Source organism: Enhydra lutris, unplaced genomic scaffold (genome assembly GCF_002288905.1).
Source record: "Enhydra lutris kenyoni isolate GAN:26980312 unplaced genomic scaffold, ASM228890v2 scaffoldscaffold20, whole genome shotgun sequence".
NCBI lineage: Eukaryota > Metazoa > Chordata > Mammalia > Carnivora > Mustelidae > Enhydra > Enhydra lutris.
The window spans coordinates 3,934,438-3,956,486 of record NW_019154104.1 but is presented as its reverse complement, the minus strand read 5'-3'; the positions used below and the strand labels follow the sequence as shown (position 1 = coordinate 3,956,486).

Genomic DNA, 22,049 nt, shown 5'->3' with positions numbered 1-22,049 from the left:
GAAAGGAGAACCAAGCCAAGTCTAGTCTGGCTTATCAGGCCCTAAAGATGCTTCAGACAGGGCTCTAGAGCGGACTGGCACTCAAGTCTTAATCAAGGGAGTCTTAGAAAAAAGAACGTTTTTTCCTTTTTCTTTTTCTTTCTTTCCTTTTTTTTTTTTTTTTTTTTTTTGTTTCCATGATGTTGTTTGGATTTGTTTCTCCGCTCCTCCAGGACTGACTTTCGGGCACAAGAACAGGGTCTTAGAGAACTTGAACTGGTAAGGCTTTTCCAAGAAAACACAGCATAGAAATCACACCCTAGAAATAGAATTCAAGTGACAGCTAGAGATTGCTATGAATTCATTTACTTGGCAAAACCAAAACCAGAGGGGAAGAAAGGCAAATAACCCTCCAGTAAAAATAAACAGAGAGATCATATAGCGAATGCCAACTGCAAGGGTGAAATTCTCAATTGGTGATGACTGACTCCTTTGGAATAAAAAGACCACAGCTAGTGGGGTGGGTAATGGGAGGAGGCGTTAGAATCTACTGACCCACAGTTGAGACTTGGGACATTTCTGTGACTAAGAAAGTGGTCCCTTTTCTTAACATGATTTCTCACCAAGACGGAATAATCCTCACCTCTATCACTTTCCGCCTTGGATATAAACTTCCCGGAGGCAGGAAGTAGGTCTAGGTGAAATCAAATACAAGCCCTTAAAACTTATATTCAAACACTCTAACCAGGACATTGACGGTGATGGTCTCGACTGATTTAAAGGAACAGTGCAGGCTCCATTGCCTTCTACATCTCTCCCCCGACAAAGAAAAGCCCAAAGCCCTGAAGCCACCCCATTATGCCCCCATTTCACAATACCCCTGGCAACTATGAACTTCCAAGAGTCTCTGCGAGCCCAGCAAGCTGTTACCTAAGCACTGGCCTTCCAGAAGCCAGTAGCCATCGGTGCAGGAGCAGGTATACCCTCCTTCCGTGTTGATGCAAATCTGGGTCGGGTTGCACTGGTGAGAATCCGTTCCACACTCGTCCACATCTGTAACACAGACATAGTCCAGAGACTGTCACCTGCATTAATCCAGAGCCCTGGAGCCACCAAGGGTGCCAGCTTCTTGCTTGTCCTGGGAAGGAGGTGATAATGTCTCCAGGCTACATCCAAGGAGACGGATGCATCTCCCTGATGGATACCCCTAGGAGACACTGACCTTTTTGGAGACCTGGTCTGCTCCCCCAGAAATCCACAAAAGAAAATCCACAAAAGAAGAGAACACACATCCTGGGGGAGTCTACTGACATCCCATCCCACCACTTTCTAAAAGCAGGTCACCTTGATAATAACCAGGACTTGATTTAGAAACACGTTTTGTCTTTGGCGTATTCATGCACGTGTTAAACTGGGGTCTATTGTGTACCTGTCGAAGAAACACCTCTGAGAACATAACAGAAGAAAAATAAACATCTCCTGCCAAAGGGAGCTAGGAGTGAAGCTGCTTGATTGTAGCCATCCATGAGAACCCTTCAGTCTGGGGTGCCTGCACCTTCCCGAAGCTCCACGGAGCCCTGCAGCCTTCCCCCCGCTCCACTCTGGAGCTCCTGGGACTGATCTCTTCCTGCCCTCTGCTCAGCACTGGGGCTCTCGGCATGGCTGCCTGCGCATGGCTGGCTGTCTGGCAGTGTGCAGCTTCCCGTGTCCAAGTCGATCCCCTCCCCCTAATCAAGATCTTGGGAGCATAGAGACCAAGCTATACGCGTGGCCACATTCGCCAAGACATCTGGTTTGCACCCGCAGCACTCAGAATTGTTTCAAGGGAAGCAAATTCTTCTGCCCTTTCTCCCCACGCTGCATCCTATAACAACCTCCTGACACCACGCCCTCACTTCCACCTGGAGGAGGGGACTTTCCCTAAACATTCATCTATTAATTCGCCGCATGGAATCCATCAAACATCCCGGATCCCATGACAGTGCCTCTCCTCGTCAGCCTCCCCTTCCTGTCCGTACCTTAGCAGAGCACCTGCCTTTTGCTCCTCTCACTCCTGCACTGGGGGCTCCCTTAGCTACATCTTCTCCCTGCTTCCTCCAAAGGACCACACACAACTGGAAATAACACTGAAAGCCCCTCACCCAGCACGTGGAGCGTGCATGCGCGGTACACACAGGTCACGTGTATAAGCCGCGCGCATACGTACCTGCAAATGTAGTCTGCGCGTCGTGTGTGTATGTGGTCTGCAGGTATTGTGTGCACAGGTCGTGTGTATTTAGGACACGGCACCGATGTCACCATATTTATTCTCACAAAGCCTGCGAGGGGGACTCATAACCTCCATCTTACAGATGGGAGAACTGTGCTGATAGCGTGAATAGTACCAAGCCAAGAGCTGAGCCCAGACCTCCCTGCCCACCTGACTCCACGCCCCTCTGTGCAGGAATGGCAGAGGTCACATCACCAAGGCAGGTTCAGGTGATACTACCATGGTCACCACCTCCCTGAACACGTCAATACCGACGATACCCATCCATCCACAGCCCACCCCAAATGATCAGATGTCTGGGCATCTCGGGAAACCAGCCTTCAGGCCTCTAACATGCAGCTTCCAAGAACCTAGCTCCCAGGTGGTGCAGCCTTCGATCTACCCTGACACGCTGACGATGTGCAGTCTTCGTGGCAGAAACCCAGCCTGTTCTTGGCTGCAAGAGCTCCTGCCCCTGCCCTTGGCCTCCCTTCCACCCTCAGTGCTGCCCACCCAGCAAAGCCTCCCAGGGGAACCAGTGAATAATGCTTGGCCACCAGCCACTCATGCTCCAATCCCTATCGAAGACTAGGATAATAAATACTGCCACTATCGGCCAGGGCATGGTTACATTTTTCCGGCCAGGAGTGATAGATGGCAACTATACCCTGGGAACAACAGCGCCTTTGGAATGTGTACACTTTTTCCTGCCTTGAGGGGTTTAAAGGGTGAGAGAGACCCCAGGGGAGAAGAGCCATTAGACTTGGTGATAGCAAGTTCCCAAGACTCTTGTGTTTGTATAACTTTTGACATACACAATGGGCTGGCGGACTCCTGTGGGGAGAAACCAACCCGAGCCAGTGGACCAGACGGGGCTCCCATGGGCGTGCGGGGCCCGAGAGGGCACAGGCGTGCGTGCACACACATGGGCACGTGCAAAACAGCCAAGCCTAGAAACTACATCTGGAAAGTGCAGTTTTTAAAGGACTCCACCACCTTTACTGAATTAAAGAATTAACTTGATCCAACGGCATTACTGTCGACAAATGGATTGTCATGATATACATATTTTTATGAGAACCCCGTGAGTCCCTGGAGTTTTTTGAGGGTGTGTCTCACCTTTATATCCCGAAAACATACCTGGTGGGACTCTGTGTCCATAGCAAACGTTCAACAGTTTTTTACTGAACGAATGAAGGAACCCATGACCATCAGACATGAATGCCTTCAAGGCCCCCAGACAGGTTTCCCGAGCCCACGTGCTGGCAAAACCATTTTGGTGTATGGACTTTAAAAGCAACCCATGACCAACCCCCCTGAAAACCACCATGAGCTTACAAACCTGGTGGAGCAGAAGATAGAATGTTCTTCTCACCCTGGGGTTCCACCAGGGCTGGAAGACTCATCACACCTCCCAGCTCCCAGCTGAACTGCTTACATTAACTACATTTGACTTAAATAACAGAAAGAAAAATACATCGAACCACTCCAAGGACATTCTTTGGCAAAGGGTCCTTTTCTGCATCGGCGGAAAAGTACAAGTTACAGGGTCATTACCCTCGTGTGTAAACCGCCGCTGCTACTTCCTTTCCCACGTGATACTTAGGAAGAGTCTCCCAAGAAAGAACGCTTAGTTCATTCAGTCCTTTATTTATGGCTTCAGTCATCCTTTAGGTTCTACTGTGGTCGTGTGTGTGTGTGTGTGTGTGTGTGTGTGTGTGTGTGTGTGTGTATCTTCCCAAACTTCCAGGCCACTTGGGAGAGCTGGCCTCCAGCAGAGCCCTCCAGTCATGTCACTCCCAGACTGAGGATCTCCTTAGAGTCCTCTATCCCCTCCCTGTCTCGCTCCTGGGAGCTGTTGCCTTGGTCGGGTGCCCTGGCCAGCTGCCCTGGCACCCAGACGATTCCACTAGGGCATCCGTGGCTCGTCTCTCGCCAGGTGGGGCAACATTTGTCCACTCTCCACGTGGCCAGTGCCCCTGGCAACTGGAGAAGAGAGCTCGCTCCCATCTCCAGAAACTGCTGGCAGATGGAAGCCCAGGCCTGCACCTGTCCAGGAAGAGGCTGTCCTCTGCGCTGAGTGGCACAGCCCTGCTAACCTTTGCGGCTTGGTCTGAGCCGTCACCTCTTCTGTTAGACGTCCCCAAAGCGGCCCTCGATGGAAACGTTCTCAATCTGAAACAACTGCTCGCTCCAGGAAGTCATCAAGATCAGTCATGTCCCTGCCATCCTCTCAGGAGGTCACTGGCCAGACTGGGCTCCCAGGCCGCAGGACAGCAGCCCACGTATTAGGGATACTCGATTAGGATTTCATACCAATGGCTCTGTCTCACGTGCCCAGCCAGACACAAGCTTCACGTGGGCAGGTGCACTCAGACGGTGTGAATGAAGGATGTCCATCAAGACCAGCTGGGATCTCTCAGGGGCAGCAGATAGAGGAGGTGGGCTCACGACATGAGAAGGCAACTTCCCAACAACCCAACAAACACAACAACAACACAACAAACGGACCCTTTCAGGCTGACTCGAGAGACACCTTGGGGAGGGACCACAATCTTTGTGCTGGCTCGCAGGTTCTCCTATAAAGATCTCTATCGGCGGGCGCCTGGGTGGCTCAGTCGGTTAAGTGGCTGCCTTCAGCTCAGGTCATGATCCCAGGGTCCTGGGATCGAGTCCTGCACTGGGCTCCCTGCTCAGCGGGAAGCCTGCTTCTCCCTCTCCTTCTGCCTGCTGTTCTGCCTACTTGTGCTCTCTATCTCTCTGTCAAATAAATAAATAAAATCTTTAAAAAGATCTCTATTGGAAAACATAACAGCAAAAGGTACTGCCATAAATAGGCATAAATCAGTTTGAATATAAATAATATGCATATGTATGCCAGCTCTTTATCATATCTGAATTTACATATCACACCCAAAGATGGATTTACACATCCACATTTATTTCTGAAAGTTAAAGGGAAAATACTTAAACGGTTTTCATAGCACACGTTCCAGCTGAAATTAAAGGCTCTTTAAAAGCTGTAAAACAAAGCAAAACAAAAACCAATGATCCGTCCGTGCCCATGGGAAGAACATTGCCTAAGCCCTTCTGCCTGCACCAAAGCCTAAGAGGAAAAAAGACCAAAGGGTTAAGACCTCCCCAGAAAGGGTTAGTGGGTAAAATGAATGAATGAATGAATGAATGAATGAATGAATGAATGAATAAATAAATAAATAAATAAATAAATAAATAACTTTGGGGGCAAGAAGAGCTGGGTGTGAATCCAGGCTCCTGTACTTGGTAACTAAGTATTACTGAGCAAGTTCATTAAGGTTCCTGGACCCTCTCCAAGTGTTCAGCTAAAGAGAGCTACTAAATAGAGTTCCTAAGTTAACGTGTACACAGGTCCTCTAGCCGCCACCGGGCACACCATAGGTGTCCCGAAAATTTTAGTTCCCTACCCCAAGTGAGGTGCTATTTCTAACAGCTGTGAGAAGTAAGGGACCCATGGCCTCTGCCCCTGCTGGCTTTGTTCTGGGATTCACCAAAGACACCCAGAAGACACCACCGGGGCTCAGGGGGCCGTAAGCACGGTTAGCTCTTCCGGAGCCAGAGCCGGGAACTTCTCCCCTGGGAGTGGTAGACACGTGGCAAGAGATGGCAACAAGTCTCAGTTTCCGCCTCTTCACTTTGGTGTTCATGGGTCCATCTACGATTCCATAACTGCAGACGTCTGGTGACCTAGGAGTACGTGGGTCTGACCGAATTCCAGAGCCAAATACAATCAACCTTGACCCCACCTATGACTCTTCCCTCTTTCTGTGTCTTCTGCTCTCCAGCACTGTGAGCAAACAAGGGGTCATCCTCGTGTACCCGTGTGCACAAGCTCAGAGGAATGTCTCTGTTCTTGTGCGAGAATGGCCATCAGCCAAACATTCTCACTGGGTGACACTGGGAGAAAACGTCCAAAAGTATTTGGAAGGCGACACCTTTCCAAAGGCCTTTTTTGGAAATGGCAAAATCATTTCCTTGGTAGTAAATTTTTACCCAGTGAAACAACATGTTTTCCCAGCCCATTTTTGTTCCTTCCTTGCTCAAGCTAATGGGGCTTGATAAGAAAGAAGAAAGTAACAATGGCACATTCCTATGCCTCCAACTGAAGCCAGTTTCAGGCCTGCTGCTGGGCTGAGTCAGTGCCATTTTTCAGTGAGACAAGCCCAGCCAAGGCTGGAAGTTACACAGGACCTACTTCCCAAACACCTGCTTAATTAAAGACCTCAGCGTTTGAGAACTCGTTTGTTGAAATCCCAGGACATCTGCACTCCATGTGTCTGGTGGGTCCTGGGCAATAGAAGCCAGATCTTTCTGTGTTTACAACACTTTACTGAATGCTTGATATTAAGCTTAGAATACAAAGCTTGTTCATACTGCGTCTCTAATTAGGCAACAAACATGTGGTCCATTTTTCCAAACAACAACAACAACAAGAAAAATCCTTTCCTCTTGGATGAAACCAGCTGGAATGCAGGTTTCCACCTCTCTGTGGGTTCTATTTTTCTATCCGTAAAGTGAGAGTTTGGAGGAGAATTCTGGAAGGCCCCTTCTAGCTATGACCTTCTACAGAAACAAACTATGCAACTAATGGAGATCACATTGTTTGGTCTTGGGTAATTATTTTCATCAGAGTGCTTGGTAAACATCAGCTGACTTTAGCTGCTTTCAAAATGGGCAGAGAATTGGCCAAGCCCATTCAACTTCTGCCAACGTATGAACGGTCACTGCAGTTGTCGGGGGTGGGGGCAAGGAAGGGATGGCACATATCTTCCTTCTTGAGTGTCAGGCATCAAACTGTTCCAATAGCAAGGAGCCAAAGCTGCTCATGGCCAGTCTAGATATGGTATTTTTTTTTTTCTGAAGGGCACAAAGCATTAGTTATTACCATGATTGTAAACCAAGCAAATGTGGAGCTCAAACTAGATTTCCATTTACTGAGATTTGTGCCATTTGTCCATCAACAGAGAAGGATTTTTGAACCTATACAAGCCAGTGGTTCCCAAACCTAGCTACCCAAGAGAATTGCCTGACTCAATCAGAATGTCTGGGGTTGAGGCTTGGAAAGCTGTTTAAAGTTAGCTGCTGATTCCAGTGCAAAACCGTATCTGGAACTCGCTGTGCCGGACCAATACTTCTCACACTTAAATGTGCATATGGGGGCGCCTGGGTGGCTCAGTGGGTTAAGCCGCTGCCTTCGGCTCAGGTCGTGATCTCAGAGTCCTGGGATCGAGCCCCGCATCGGGCTCTCTGCTCTCTAGGGGAGCCTGCTTCCTCCTCTCTCTCTGCCTGCTTGTGATCTCTCTGTCAAATAAAAAAAAAAAAATGTGCATATGCATCAGTGGGGAACTCGCTGAGGCCCAGGGTCCAGTTTGGTAGATTCTGCACTGCTGACAAGCTCCTGTGACCCAGGGGCCACACTCTGCGTGGCAAGGGGCTAGATTATCGTGGTATTTGGTTCTGTATCCATGCAACCTGCTCAGAGTTTCAGAGGCTGTTCAAGGGAGACCAGGAGAGAATTGAAATTCAAATATCAAGCCAAAGATTCCTAACTGGATATTCCTCTACGATCCAACCCACGGGTTACTGTGTACTATTAGGATTTTTAGAGTCTTCTTAAACAAGTTTGCAGCTTAGTCTGCACCAGACGGAAGGCTCTCCTGGTCTATAGCAACAGCCTTGGGTGAGAACATTGTGTGCCTTCAGAAGCCCTCCCCCACTTTAGTTGATTTCTATGAGTAAACTCAGTTCCCCAGACATTAACGAAGCTCTTAAAAATACTGCTCCAAAGGGATGACCAAAAGTGCAAAAGATTCCAATTAGAAGAAAGGACAGTGTCTTTCCTCTGATGCAGATGATCCCTTTTCCCCAAGCATGGCCTAGTAATCCTACAGCCCTTGAATCTTAAAATCTTCCCTGCATCTGCCCCACAGTCTCCTCTCCCTTGTCCCCTCTGAGCTTATTCCTGTCCCACATCTGACTTCCTTGTCACCCTCAGTGCCACAGTTCTGTGATCTCCTTGTCCCTGATCGTCTTCCAATGCCATGGTTAAGGGCTTCACTGTTTCCTAGTAGCCCAGGCTACAAACCTTGTGCATTCTTCAGTCCTTTCCCCAATTCCTTATTCTCACACAGTTCTCCTTCTGGAAATCTTGCAAATTCTCCCTCTTTATTGTATCTCCCCCAGAGACTCCAAGGCTTCACAGTCTTTTCTCCAAATGATTGAAATAACCTTGTTACTAGTCTGCCAGTCGCCAGTCTCCCCCCCTCGCAGCAAACTAAACACAACTTCCAGAACCATCCAAGACATAAAAATGATCGTGTGGCTCTCCTCTTCCAAATATTACAGCCCCCTCCTTAGAAATGTCATAGCTTTCTTTTGGCACCTCAGCAACCTAGCACATCAAGCCTACCTTCCTACTCAAACATGTGCTAAGCACATCTAGCTTTATAGCCCTTCAGACTGGAATGACGTCATTGGCTGCGGATGGCCCATCTCCCTCCCCCAAACTGAGAGTTTCTTGCAAGCCAGAAATGAGTCATTCACATCTGTATCTTAAGCTCCTAACACAGTGCCTGGCATGATGGAGAGAGTATGGAAATAACTTATATTTGAATGAAGCTCCTTCATTCTTGGAATTTTCTGAAAGCAAGAGGGTACGTGTGTCAGGCCACAGGGCATCGGAGGAAACCAGTTCAATCATCCATTCCTTTTGAGGCCTGTATCTCTTTCCCATGGGTTCAAGGCTATCTGGCAGACAGCTCCAACTCCAGTAGAGTCTCAAGCCTCAGCCTGTCATGCCTGGGGCTTTATTCCCATCCCAGCCTTTGCCCAGGGTTGATTCAAGAGTGTCTTCAACCTCCAAAGGCTTTGATGCAAGATGTGCTTGGCCTGATGGAATAAGGTGTATTTCCTCTCTTCTCCTAGATTGCTGAATGTCCAGTCAAGGACAAAGTGTATTTTCAACAGTCACTAGAAGGAGGAACATCAGAAGAGGGAAAAGCTACACCTTCGTTCCGGCCTGAAAATGGGCTCCAATGGGACCTCTGAGGGTACAACTAGGAAATCCAATCCATTTTTCAGGCTCAGGACAAAACCCTCAGCCTGGTGCTGCCTGAGAGAATGCCCAGGTGTGCAAACTCACCCCAGGGAATCAGCCTTTCATCAGCAACACACACTCCCAGCCAGATCACTCCCAGAACCTGATAACAAAATCTGCATGTGTTTTGTTCCCCACACCTGAGCTCAAAAACCCTGCCACCACTTCTGACTCCATCACTAACTAACCAGGGTGCCACTGTGTGTGTCACTGACCTTCTGCATTTGCTTTCTTATCTGTGAAACTGGGCCACTACACCTGTGCACCTAGTGCTTGCCAGCCAGTGGGGAAGACTGCCGTGGAAGAGAAACAAATGTGTGAAGGGCGTTGCAGAGAGCTATGAGAACAAAGGACTGGGAATGTCCCAAATCTGGGAGGGCAGGGCAGGTCTTGACATTGAACAATGATGTAGAGGAATTATTCCTTCACATACACCTAGTCTGGAACCCTAGAACAAGGGAGGAAAGTGACAGATGGCTTTTTCAACATAACAAGCTATAAGCGATTCACCAGCAGTTGATTAAGAACCTAGATATTTCATCCTGAGAGCAACCTACTATGTCTCCTCTCCTACCCCCAACCTGTTCCCATCTCTAGCAGACAACCCCAGCACACCAGAGGACAACTGTCAAGGCTACAACCCAAGAAGAAGTGAAACCTCAAGACATAGGAGGAAGAGGAGAGAAGAATGGAGAGACCAAAGGGGTTGGGGATAGGACACTAGGGATGTTGTCTCTTGGCGGAAGGGGGGCCACATGTCCTGAGAGCCTAGAATTGAAGGCCCCACCCCAAACAGCCCAGGGCTGAAATTGCCACACCTGCTCTCCACCGCCCTTTGGCCTTGGTAAGAGTTGGATTCTATCACTTGAGCCTAAAACAAATATTTGAACGAATTCAGCACTTTTCCAAATTGCGTGTTTACCCAGTCCATAGAATAGAGGCTGTCCTCTTATATCCACCCTTCTGCAGTCCCTAGCAAATCCCCCGATTTCTCTAGTGTAGAAGGCAGGGAGAGGAAGGAGCTACACATGGGGCCAACCAACAGACTGACCTGCCAGACCACTCTGGCACCCCCCCAATAAAGAGCAAAGTGTCCAAGTCACAGTGGCAATAAAAAGCTAAACAGGATTCATGCATGCCACATCTATTCACCATGAACCCATCCTGCTGTAGGTACTAGGGATTCAAAGATAAATGACACCTGGGTCATGTCTGTTTATAGTGTGGTAGGATCCAGATAAGGAACCAGATAATTCCAATTAAGTATGGTAAGTGTCATGCTGGAGCAAAGAATGGGGTCACTTCCAAGAGGAACAGGCTCTCTGGGGCTGAAGATACTTGGGTGGATCTAGACAGATGATGTGGCAGAGACTGCCACAGTTGGATACTGTCCTCCAATATCCATTCTTCCAACTAAAGACTGTATTTTTTTCAGCTTCCCTTATCGGGAAGTGGGACTATGTGACTAAAGTCTGGTCAACAAAACATAAATAAAAATAATGTATCCCAACATCTGAGTCATATTTTAAATAATGAGTGTGTGGTCCCCTTGTCACTTCTCTCCTCCCTCTGGCTGGAATGTAGGTGTGATGGTAAGAGCCAGACCAGTCATCTTGGATCCAGAAGTAAGATGGAGCCACATGCTGAGTTTGGCCAAGCCACTCTACCAGCCCTGAACTACCTGCCTCTGGACTATACTATAAGGGAAGATTTAAATTCTCTCTTATCTAAACTAGTGTGTGGAAGGTCTTTTCGCTATAGCAGCTTAGCTTGTACCCTAATACAAATGAAGAGGAGTTAGTCAGAAGAAGGTGGGCTCCCTGTGGCCTTGCCCTCCTAAATTTGAAGCGTGGATCCATACTGGCCCAGAGTTCCTCTGCAAGCCTTCCTAGATAAACCCAAAGGAACTATTAAAGGGGAAACAAACAAAGTCCAAAGTTAGTAGGAGGAAAGAAATAATGAAGATCAAAGCAGAAAGAAATGGAGCTAAAAAAAAAATAGAAAATATCAATGAACTAAAGCTTGATTCTTGGAAAAGATAAACAAAAGTGACAAACCTTTAGCTAGACTCACTAAGAAAAGAGAGAGGACTCAAATAAATAAAATCAGAAAAGAAAGAGGGGGAAGTTACAACTGATACCAAAGAAATACAAAAGGTCATAAGAGACTACTATGAAAAATTATACATCAACAAGTTGGACAACCTAGAAGAAATGGATAAAATCCTAGAAATATGAAATCTTCCAGGACTGAATCATGAAGAAATAGAAAATCTGGATAGACTGAAATTAACAAGGAGATTGAGTCAGTAATCTAAAACCTCCTGACAAACAAAAGTCCAAGACCAGATGACTTCACTGGTAAATTCTACCAAACATTCAAAGAAGATTTAATACCAACCCTTCTCTAACTCTTCCAAAAAACTGAAGAGGAGGGACCACTTCCAAACTCATTTTATGAGGCCAGCATTAACCTGATACCAAACCCAGACAAGAACACCGCACAAAAAGATTACAGGCCAATATCCCTGATGAACATACATGCAAAAATCCCAACAAAATATTAACAAATTGAATTCAACAATACATTAGAAGATCATAGTCCATGATCACATGGGATTTATTCCAGGGGTGCAAAGGTGTTCCAACATTTGCAGATTAATCAGTCAACATTATTAATGTGATATACCACATTAATAAAATGAAGAACAAAAGTCATATGGCCATAAAATTCAACATTCATTACGATAAAAACTCTCAACAAAGCAGGTATAGAAGGAATGTAACATAATAAACATAGTAAGTAAAAGCCATATATGATAAACCCACATAAAATACATCACATCCAATGGTAAAAATCTGAATGTTTTTCCTCTGAGATCAGGAATAAGAAAAGGATGCACTCTCACCACTTTTATTCAACAGAGTATTGGAAGTCCTAGCCAAAGCAATTAGGCAAGAAAAAGAAATAAAATGCACCCAAAGGGCAAAAGAAAAAGTAAAATTGTCACTACTTGGAGACATGGTTTTATATATAGAAAACCTCAAAGGGGCGCCTGGGTGGCTCAGTGGGTTAAGCCTCTGCCTTCAGCTCAGGTCATGATCCCAGTGTCCTGGGATCGAGCCCCGCATTGGGCTCTCTGCTCCACAGGGAGCCTGCCTCCACCTCTCTCTCTGCCTGCCTCTTTGCCTACTTGTGATCTCTGCCTGTCAAATAAATAAATAAAATCTTTAAAAAAAAAAGAGAAAAGAAAAGAAAAAGAAAACCTCAAAGACTTCACCAAAAAATGGTTAGAACTAATAAACAGGGATGCCTGAGTGGCTCAGTCAGTTGGGCATCCAACTCTTGATTTCACCTCAGGTCATGATCTGGGGAGTATGGGATCAAGCCCCACAATGGATTCCACACCCAGCATGGAGTCTGCTTGAGATTCTCTCTCTTCCTCTCCCTCTCCCCCACCTCATGTTCTCCATAAATACATACAAACATACATAAATTTTTTCTTAAAAAAAGAATAAACAAATTCAGTAAATTTGCAGAATGCATTATCAATATACAAAAATCTGTTGCATTTTTATACACTAACAATAAACTAGCTGAACAGGAAATTAAGAAAACAATCCCACTTTCAATTTCATCAAAAAGAATAAAATAATGGGGAATAAATTTAACCAAGGAGGTAAAAGACCTGTACCCTGAAATCTACAAGACACTAATGAAAGAGACTGAAGAAGGTACAAATAAATGGAAAGATATTCTATTTCATTGATTGGAAGAATTAATATAGTACAAATTTCCATATCACCCAAATCAATCTATAGGTTCATTGTAATCCCAATCAAAACCCTGACTGCACTTTTCACAGAAATAGAACAAACAATCCTAAAATTTGTGTGGAACCCCAAAGGATCCTGAATAACCAAAGCAATTTTGAGAAAGAAGAACAAAGCTAGAGGCATCACATCCCTGGTTTAAAACTATATTACAAAGTTAGAGTAATCAAAATGATGTGGTGTTGGGATAAAAATAAACATACAGATCAGCAGAACATAACAGATACTCCAGAAATAAACTCATGCATATATGATCAATTAATTTATGACAAAGAAGGCAAAATATAGAATGGGGAAAGGACAGTCTCTTCAATAAATAGTACTGGAAAAACTAGACAGCCACATGCAAAAAAAAAAAAAAAGAAAAAAGAAGGAAAGAAGGAAAGAAAGAAACTGGACCACGATGTTATGCCATACACAAAAATTAACTCAAAATGAGTTAAAAATTGAAAACTTGAATATAAGATGAGAAACTACAAAACATCTGCAAGAAAATATAGATGGTAAGCTTCTTGACATTGCTCTGGGTATTATTTTTTGGGGATCTGATTCTAAAGACAATGACAACAAAAGCAAGCATAAACAAATAAGTTATATCAAACAAAAAAGTTACTGCACACAGCAAGGGAAACCATCAACAAAATTTTTTTAAAAATTAACCAAAAAAAGCCCAGTCTACTGGATAGGAGCAGATATTTGCAAATCATATCTCCAAGGAGTTAATATCTAAAATACACAAAGAGCTCAACAACTCAATAACAAAAATAAATAAGCAAATAATCTGGTTTTTAAACTGGGCAGAGGATCTGAAAGACATTTTTCCAAAGAAGATGGACAGATGGCCAATAGGCACGTGAAAAGATGCTCCGCATCACTCATTATTAGGGAAATGCAAATCAAAACCACAATAAGATATCATCTCACACCTGTCAGAAGGGTATTTATTAAAAAGACAAGAAATAACAAGTGTTGGTGAGGATGTGGAGAAAAGGGAACCCTGATGCCCTGCTTGGAGGGAATGCAAACTGGTGCAGTCACTGTGGAAAACAGTATGGAGGCTCCTCAAAAAAAAATTAAAAATAGAACTGACGTATGATCCATGTCTCCTTCTGGGTATTTGGCCAAAGAAAGTGGAAACACTAATTTGAAAGGATGTTTCCAACACCCTGTCCATGGCATCATTATTTACAATAGCCGAGATAGGGAAACAACCCAGTATCCATCAACGAGTGAATGGATAAAGAAGTTACAGTAGGGGTTCTATTCAGTGTCTGACTCCTGGTTTCAGCTTGGGTCATGATCTCAGTGCCCTGGGATTGAACCCTGGCCCGGGCTCCCCACTCAGCAGGGAGTCTGCTTGGGATTCTTTCCCTCTGCCCTTCCTCCTGCTCACACACATGTTCTCTCTCTCTCTCTCTCTCTCTCTCTCTCAAATGAGTAAATACGTCTCTTAAAAAAAAAAAGAAGTTATGGTATATGTGCACACAAAATGGAATACTATTCAATCATGAGGAAAGATGCAATCTTGCCATTTGTGACAATATGGTTAGACTCTGAGGATATTACGCTAAGTGAATAAAGTCAGACAGAGAAAGGCAAATATGAGGGGTGCCTGGGTGGCTCAGTCATTAAACATCTGTCTTTGGCTCAGGTCATGATCTCAGGGTCCTGGGATCAAGCCCTGCATTGGGCTCTCTGCTCAAGGGAAGTCTGCTTCCCTCCCCCTCTCTCTCTGCCTGCCTCTCTGCCTACTTGTGATCTCTGTCAAATAAGTAAATAAAATTTTTAAAATAATAATAAGAAGAAGAAGTCAGGGATGTAGGCAATGTGACTGTAGTCAATAATACTGCATTATACACTATGTAACCTTACATGGTGACAGAGGGTAACTAGATTAATTGTGATCATTTCACAGTGTCCCCAGATATTGAATCATTATGTTGTATACCTGAAACAAAAGTCAGAGAGGAACAGCATGTACAAAGGCACAGAGGCATGCGAGGTACAGCACGTTCAGAGAGCCATGAGCCGTTACCGTGAGCGGACAGACACAGATGAGAACAGTGAGTGCAGTGGGGAAGGGGAGAGGAGTCCATTTGTAAAAGGGTCACGTGCCAGCCTAAGGATGCTGGAGGAGGAAGAAATGGGAGCAGAAAGAACTGGAAACGGGAAAAGAAAAGAAAAAAAAAAAATGAAAAGACAATGAGGAGGAAAAAAAAACACAGTCATCCTCTTCCACGTGTAGGTGCTTATATTGGTTCTCAGTGGACTCCCCCAAAAGCCCCAGCCCTTTGCAAGTCTGTAGAACCCAGCATTAAGTTTTATGTTTTGATGAGCTCTCTGAGTTTGCTTCAATCAGAACCATTTGACTTCCGTATATTTTTTAAAAACCACAATAGGCTGAGCCCGAAAAAATGTGGTCCTTGATTCTAAATGATTGAGTCAAGAGTCTGTTTGTAAGAGTCTGCCTAGCTGGGTTCATAATTAATGCTTTTTTTTTTAAAAAAATAAGAGTTAGTAGCAGTCGAGAAGGAAATTCTCATACAGAACAATAAAAACATTGGGATGCCTGGGTGGCTCAGTGGGTTAAGCCACTGCCTTCGGCTCAGGTCATGATCCCAGGGTCCTGGAATCGAGTCCCACATCGGGCTCCTTGCTTAGCAGGGAGCCTGCCTCTCTCTCTGCCTCTGCCTGCTTGTGTGCTTTCTCTCTCTCTCTTTCTGACAAATAAATAAATAAAATCTTAAAAAAAAAAAAAAAAAACAATAAAAACAATGGCCCCAGGTAACTCCCAGGTTCCACCACAAGTCTCTGAGCCCCTCTGCCCCAGACGTGCTTGAAGTTGCGGTTTGCAATCACTTCCACCTCTGCACCTCCCACTCTCTCTCTAACTCACTCCCATCAGACTTTCAGCTGTTCACTCCTACGAGAGCCTCTCTCCAAGGTCACCACTGACTTCCACAATGTCAAATCCAACAGTTTAGTCTTTATCCTTCCTACTTCTCAGTATTCTTTGGCACGGTCAACCTGCCCCTTCTTCTTTAAGATTTTCTTCTTTAGAATTCCATGATCCCACCTTCTCCTGGTTTGGGAAATTTCCTAAGGTTATCCTGGTGGTCAGTACGGATGGGGCAGGACACAATGCAAGCCTTCCTTTAGAGCCCCATCTGGTGCCCACCGTCACACCTTAGCTGACCTGCAGCCTTGCACAGTCAAAACAAGTCAATAAGTATTTGCTGAACTAAACAATGCTGCCAATGGCAGAATATTACAGCTAGAAGGAATTTAGAAATCATACAGTCCCATGTTGCTCTACCTTGACTATACATTTGTATCACCTGGGAAGCTCTAAAATATATTCTAGAAGCCCGCCCCAGACCAGATAAATCACAACCACTGGAGAGGTTCAAGACAGATTTTTTTAAAGATTTTATTTATTTATTTGACAGACAGAGAACACAAGTAGGCAGAGAAGCAGGCAGAGAGCGAGGGGGAAGCAGGCTCCCCATTGTGCAGAGAGCCCGACGCAGGGCTCGATCCCAGGACTCTGAGATCATGACCTGAGCTGAAGGCAGAGGCTTAACCCACTGAGCCACCCAGGCACCCCTCAAGAGAGATTTTAATGTCAGCGAGATTAACTACTGATCTAGCCCAATGGTATGCATTAGAATCAGCTTTGAGGCTTGCAATTAATACAGCTCTTGATTCAAGAGGTCTAGAGAGAGTCCCAGGAATCAGTAGTTGTAAGAGGCATCCCAGCCAATGTGGGAGCAGGTGTGCGTCTTTGCAGAAATACTGGGTTAGTCCAACCACAAGACCAAGCGACTGGAGAGCAGGGTCTACACCATCTTTATCTTTGTAGCCCTGTACTCTAAGCATAGTACCTGGCACAGAATATTCATTCAAAAACTAATTGCTCACCTCACACGCATTAGGATGGCTGCTCTAAAAAGGAAGGAAGGAAAAAAGAAAGGAGGGAAGGAGGAAAAGAAAGTATCGGCGAGAATGAAGAAGTCTGGGCCCCCCGTGCACTATTAGTGGGAAGGTAAAATGGTGCAGACACTGTGGAAAGCAGTCTGGTAGCTCCTCAAAAAAAATTAAACATAGAATTACCCTATGATCCAATAATGACACGGTTGGATATATATATACACAAAAGAATTGAGGGGAGCCTGGATGGCCCAGTCAGTTAGGCACCTGACCCTCGATTTCAACTCAGGTCCTGATCTCAGGGTCATGGGTTCAAGCCTTGTGTTCGGCTCCATGCTGGTCACAGTGTCTACTTAAAAAAATAAAATAAAAAGAACTGAAAGCAGAGTCTTGAAGAGAAGTCTGTACACCCATGTTCACAGCAGCATTATTCACAGTAGCCAAGAGGTGAAAACAACCCAAACGTTCATTGTTGAACGGATAAACAAAATGTGGCATATACATACAATGGACTATCATTCAGCATTAACAAGGAAACAAATCTTGACACACGCTAGAACCTGGATGAACCTTGAGGATATTACATGAAGTGAAAAGAGCTAGTTACAAAAAGACAAATTTTGTGTGATTTCACTGATATGGTATCTAGAGTAGTCAAATTCACAGAAACAGAAAGTAGAATGGTGGTTGCCAGAGGCTGAGATGAGAGGAGAATGGGCAGTCAGTGTTTAATGGGTACAGAGTCTCCCTTTTGCAAGATTTAAAAGTTCTGGGGATCTGTTTCATAGGACTGTGAATATACTTAACACTTGAACTGTGTTGAACGTGAACTTAAAACTGTTTCAGATGGTAAATTTCAGGTTTTTGCCACAATAGAAAAGTTAATACCTATAAATCAAAGTCTATTTCCTCATTTAATTTCATCTTAAATTGTATGAACTCTTTCTACCTAAAGACATAATTGACCTGCGATCTGAAATCAAGTCCCTGTGAAGAAGCGCATGGAAGGTTCCTGAAGAGCTTAACCCCCAGCCCAACAGCCCACATCTGCTCTGTAGCCCTCTTCTCCACAATGGACTGGACTCTTGAGTCTCCCTACATGGGAGCAGACAATCCTGAGGAAGGGGCTGGAGTGGAAGAAAGATGGAAGTGTAGAAGAGATAAGGAGGGAGGCAGGGAAGCAGAAACAAAGCTGTCTAGACTCTGACATGGTGTGTCTCATAGCTCAGTAACTCAGTTCAAAGGAAGGCACAGTTTGGTGGGAAGACAGGCTTTGGGAGTTAGAACCCTTTTAAATCCTGCTGTCCCATTATTATTATTATTATTATTATTATTATTATTATTATTATTTTGGTGTGTTATTTTAAACAACTGTTTTTCTTGTTTTTCTGTTTGTTTTTTGCCTCTAAAAGCCTTGGTTTTCTGGCTTTCCCCATGGAACATTAACTCCTGGGGTTTGGGGAGGATGCCTGTGCAACGAAAGCCTTTACATCAGTGCCTGGCATGGAAATGGCCCTCGGTCATGGTTAATTGTTACAGCTTCATGTAAGAAATAGGAGGAGGAAGAAAGGGAAGAGAGGGAAAGAGGTTACCTCCTAAGAGAAAGGGAAAAGAAGGATCGAAAGCCAGGTTCTAATCCAGAACGTTCCACCAGCTCAACGGTAGCCTTCAAACAAGTCTTCCTCAGCCTGTTTACTCCTCTGAAAACTGGAGTCTGAGGTCTCTTCTATTTGGAAAGGCTGATGAATCTGAATCCTCTAGGCTTCAGATGACATTCCTATCCTTATCACTGTCTACACCTCTTACCTATGCAGAGCTAAGGAGGCCCTCTGGAGGACACAAGAGGAAAAGATATAAACATGGCTAGGAGATGCCCACACTTGGCTCTGCATAAAAATGAGGACAGGACTTTGCAGAACAGACTATTGCAAAGTAGGGAGAAAACTCCAGGTAAGAGGATGCCTGGATGAGGAAGGCTTCTGACCTAATGCCCTTTTTACTTTAAAAAGTAAAGGGAGCACAACTGAGTTACCAGCTTTCTGATCAGCCCAGGTCAAGTGTCTATTACAATATATCAACATTATTACAAAGGATGGCCACTGTTACAGCCCATGAACATTGTTGTAATACATGAATATTGTTGCAATATATAAATCTTGTGATGACGTATGAACACTGCCATCTTTCCTGAGATTTACTCTGAAATAACAATGTTTGAATATTTCCCTCTATCTCCCTTTCAAGACCTGTTTAATAAGCATCTTTTAAAGGCTTCTCAAAAGCTTAGGAAGACAAAGAAGTTAATGATTCGCTGTTTTCTCCATCATATGCCCGAGTGGTATTGATAATTCAAAAGGGAGAAAAGGTACTCATCAAAATAAGGAAAGTTCATTCCTTCCTTTATTTAACCAACATTTGTTGACCAGTGCAGAATGGATATGCATTTTTCATTCTTTGTCTTCAAATACCCTTTTAGAAACAGAATTCAGTGAAATGTTTTTATCTACCTATATTCTGTTAGACGAGTCCAAGGTACTACCCACCTGTTATTTTAAGGGATAAAAATGAAGAGGAGATGGTTAGCATATAGAAAAGTACACATCAGGAACTCAAACAGCTTCACTACTAACTACATTTATATCTGTTTTGCCATTTCTTAAACAGGGAATATCATGCTTATTTAGTTACAGGGATTCGATGAGATAAGTATTTCCGCTGGAGGTGATGTCATTTTACATGCATTTTTAGAGACTTACCATCAAAGAGGAAATACTTTCCTCCAGGTCACGGGAGAAACAAATGGGAAAGCAATTACCTAGTTTACATTTAAGACTCGCTCTGATGGGCTCATGCTACTGATTTTACAAGCATCCTTTCACCCACCCACTCAGGGTCCTCTTCCCAGGCCAAAGGAGGAAGGGAGTGAGTAAGATGGAAGACAATTTTGGAGGGCCATTAAATTTTTGGTGCTTATTTGCAAGGCTACTTTGGAATATGGAATGGACAAATTGAGCAGAAAGGGGTAATCCCTTGAATGGTCACTAGACATTTATTCATTTGTCATTCATCAGATCAGCAAACATTTACCCAGCAATTTCTACATTCTTGGCATTGTGCTAGATACTATGGATACCATAAATCATATTCCAAATAATTTTGCAGAATCAGTATCACACAAATCATATTCCCTCTTGACAATACAACTAAGTGTAAGTCAATAACAAAAAAAAAATAAATAAACCAACTCCCGTAAATGTGTAAAATTGAAAACTCATCACTAAACAAATTATGGACCACAAGAAGTAATCACAATAGACCAGAAAATTCTTAGAACTTAATGGCAATGAAAATGTTACATATTCAAACTTATAGGACACAGAGAGAAATAGATAGTCTTAAATGCTAATATTAGGAAAGAAGAAAGGTTTAAAATTAGTGGGCTAAGCATCCAGCTTAAGAAGTTTGGAAAGGAATAAAGAAATCCAAAAAATTAGAAAGAAGAAGGTAACAAACAAAAGGGCAGAAATTAATGATGAAATAAAAAGCAAAAAGTGATCAAAGAAATAGGGGAGATCAACAGAACCAAAAGTTGGTTTTCTGAAAATGGCTAATAAAATGAATATGACTTGAACATTTTTTAAAAAAGAACACAATATTTGGAATGAAAATAGCAACAGAACTACCAGATTCACCAGAGATTTGAAGGATAATACAAAAAATGCTCCAAAAGATGCAAATTAATCTGAAAACTTCGAAGGGCAAATTCTTAGAAACACATAATTTTGCAAAACTGACTTAAGAAGGAATAAAAAGTTCTAATAGCCCCATAACTGTTGAGGAAATAATACTAATAGCTAAAAATCTTCCCACAAAAAAACACAACCAAGCCAAAAAAACAAAACCAAGAGACCTTGATGATCTTTAGGCAAATTCCAACAAACTTTCCATTCATAGATCATTCCAGCCTTCTAGAGAACAGAAAGAGAAGAATATCTCACTCTACCAAGCTAATAATAATATATATATTATATGTAATATAATATATATAATATGTAATATAATATAATATAATATAAATAACTCGGCATCTGACTCCTGATTTCAGCTCAGGTCATGATCTTGGGGTTGTGGGATTGAGCGCCATGGTGGGCTCTGAGCTCAGCTAGGAGTCTCCTGGAGATTCTCTCTCTCCCTCTCTCCCTCTCTCCCTCTGCTCCTCCCCCACTTGCTCTCTCTGAATGAATAAATAAATAAATAAATAAATAAATAAAATCTTTTTTTAAAAAAGGAATGTGATAGGCCATTTTAACATATAGACACTGAGGAAAATTTCCTAAGCAAAATATTAGCCAAACAAGCCCAGCAGTATGTTTTAAGCAAATTATACTATAACATGATTAAATTGGTTATTCTAGGCATGAATGAAAGGTGGCTTAATAAAATCAGTGTAATTCCCAACATATGCAGGTTTTAAAGCATAAAATTATCTTAACAGTTGTAGGGAAAAAATCATAAAATTTAACACCTACCAATGATTTTTTTTTTTTAAAGAAAACAGAAAACTCAACAAAGTTCATTCCTAATGAAGGGTCATTACTCACAGTTCTTATACCATCAGGAAAAAGACAAGTATGCCCACTGCCACACCTATATTTAGCATTATTCTAAAGATACCAGCAGTGCAGTAACACATGAAAAATATATTAAAGGCATAAAAATTAGAGGAGAAATAAAGATAGATAGTGTGTTTGTCAAAATAACCCAAAAGATTCTGCAAAGATTTGGAAACAATAATAGAATTTCACAATCCATCTGGATAGAAGTTCAATATTCAAAAATAAATTGCATTTCTATATACGAGCAACAAAAGGGAACACTTAATTTTTTAAAAGATACCATTAATATAGCAACAAATAATATAAGATGG

The 22,049-nt window shown here is 43.4% G+C and overlaps 1 protein-coding gene across 1 annotated transcript in view; it reads right to left on the bottom strand.

Moving 5' to 3' along the window:
- Positions 1–22,049, bottom strand: part of LOC111148597 (fibulin 5) — a 73,063-nt gene that overhangs the window by 22,021 nt on the left and 28,993 nt on the right. Inside the window, exon 5 of the mRNA XM_022505300.1 lies at positions 910–1,032. Within this exon, the coding sequence (XP_022361008.1) occupies positions 910–1,032 (123 nt within the window). The remainder of the gene's footprint in view (positions 1–909; positions 1,033–22,049) is intronic.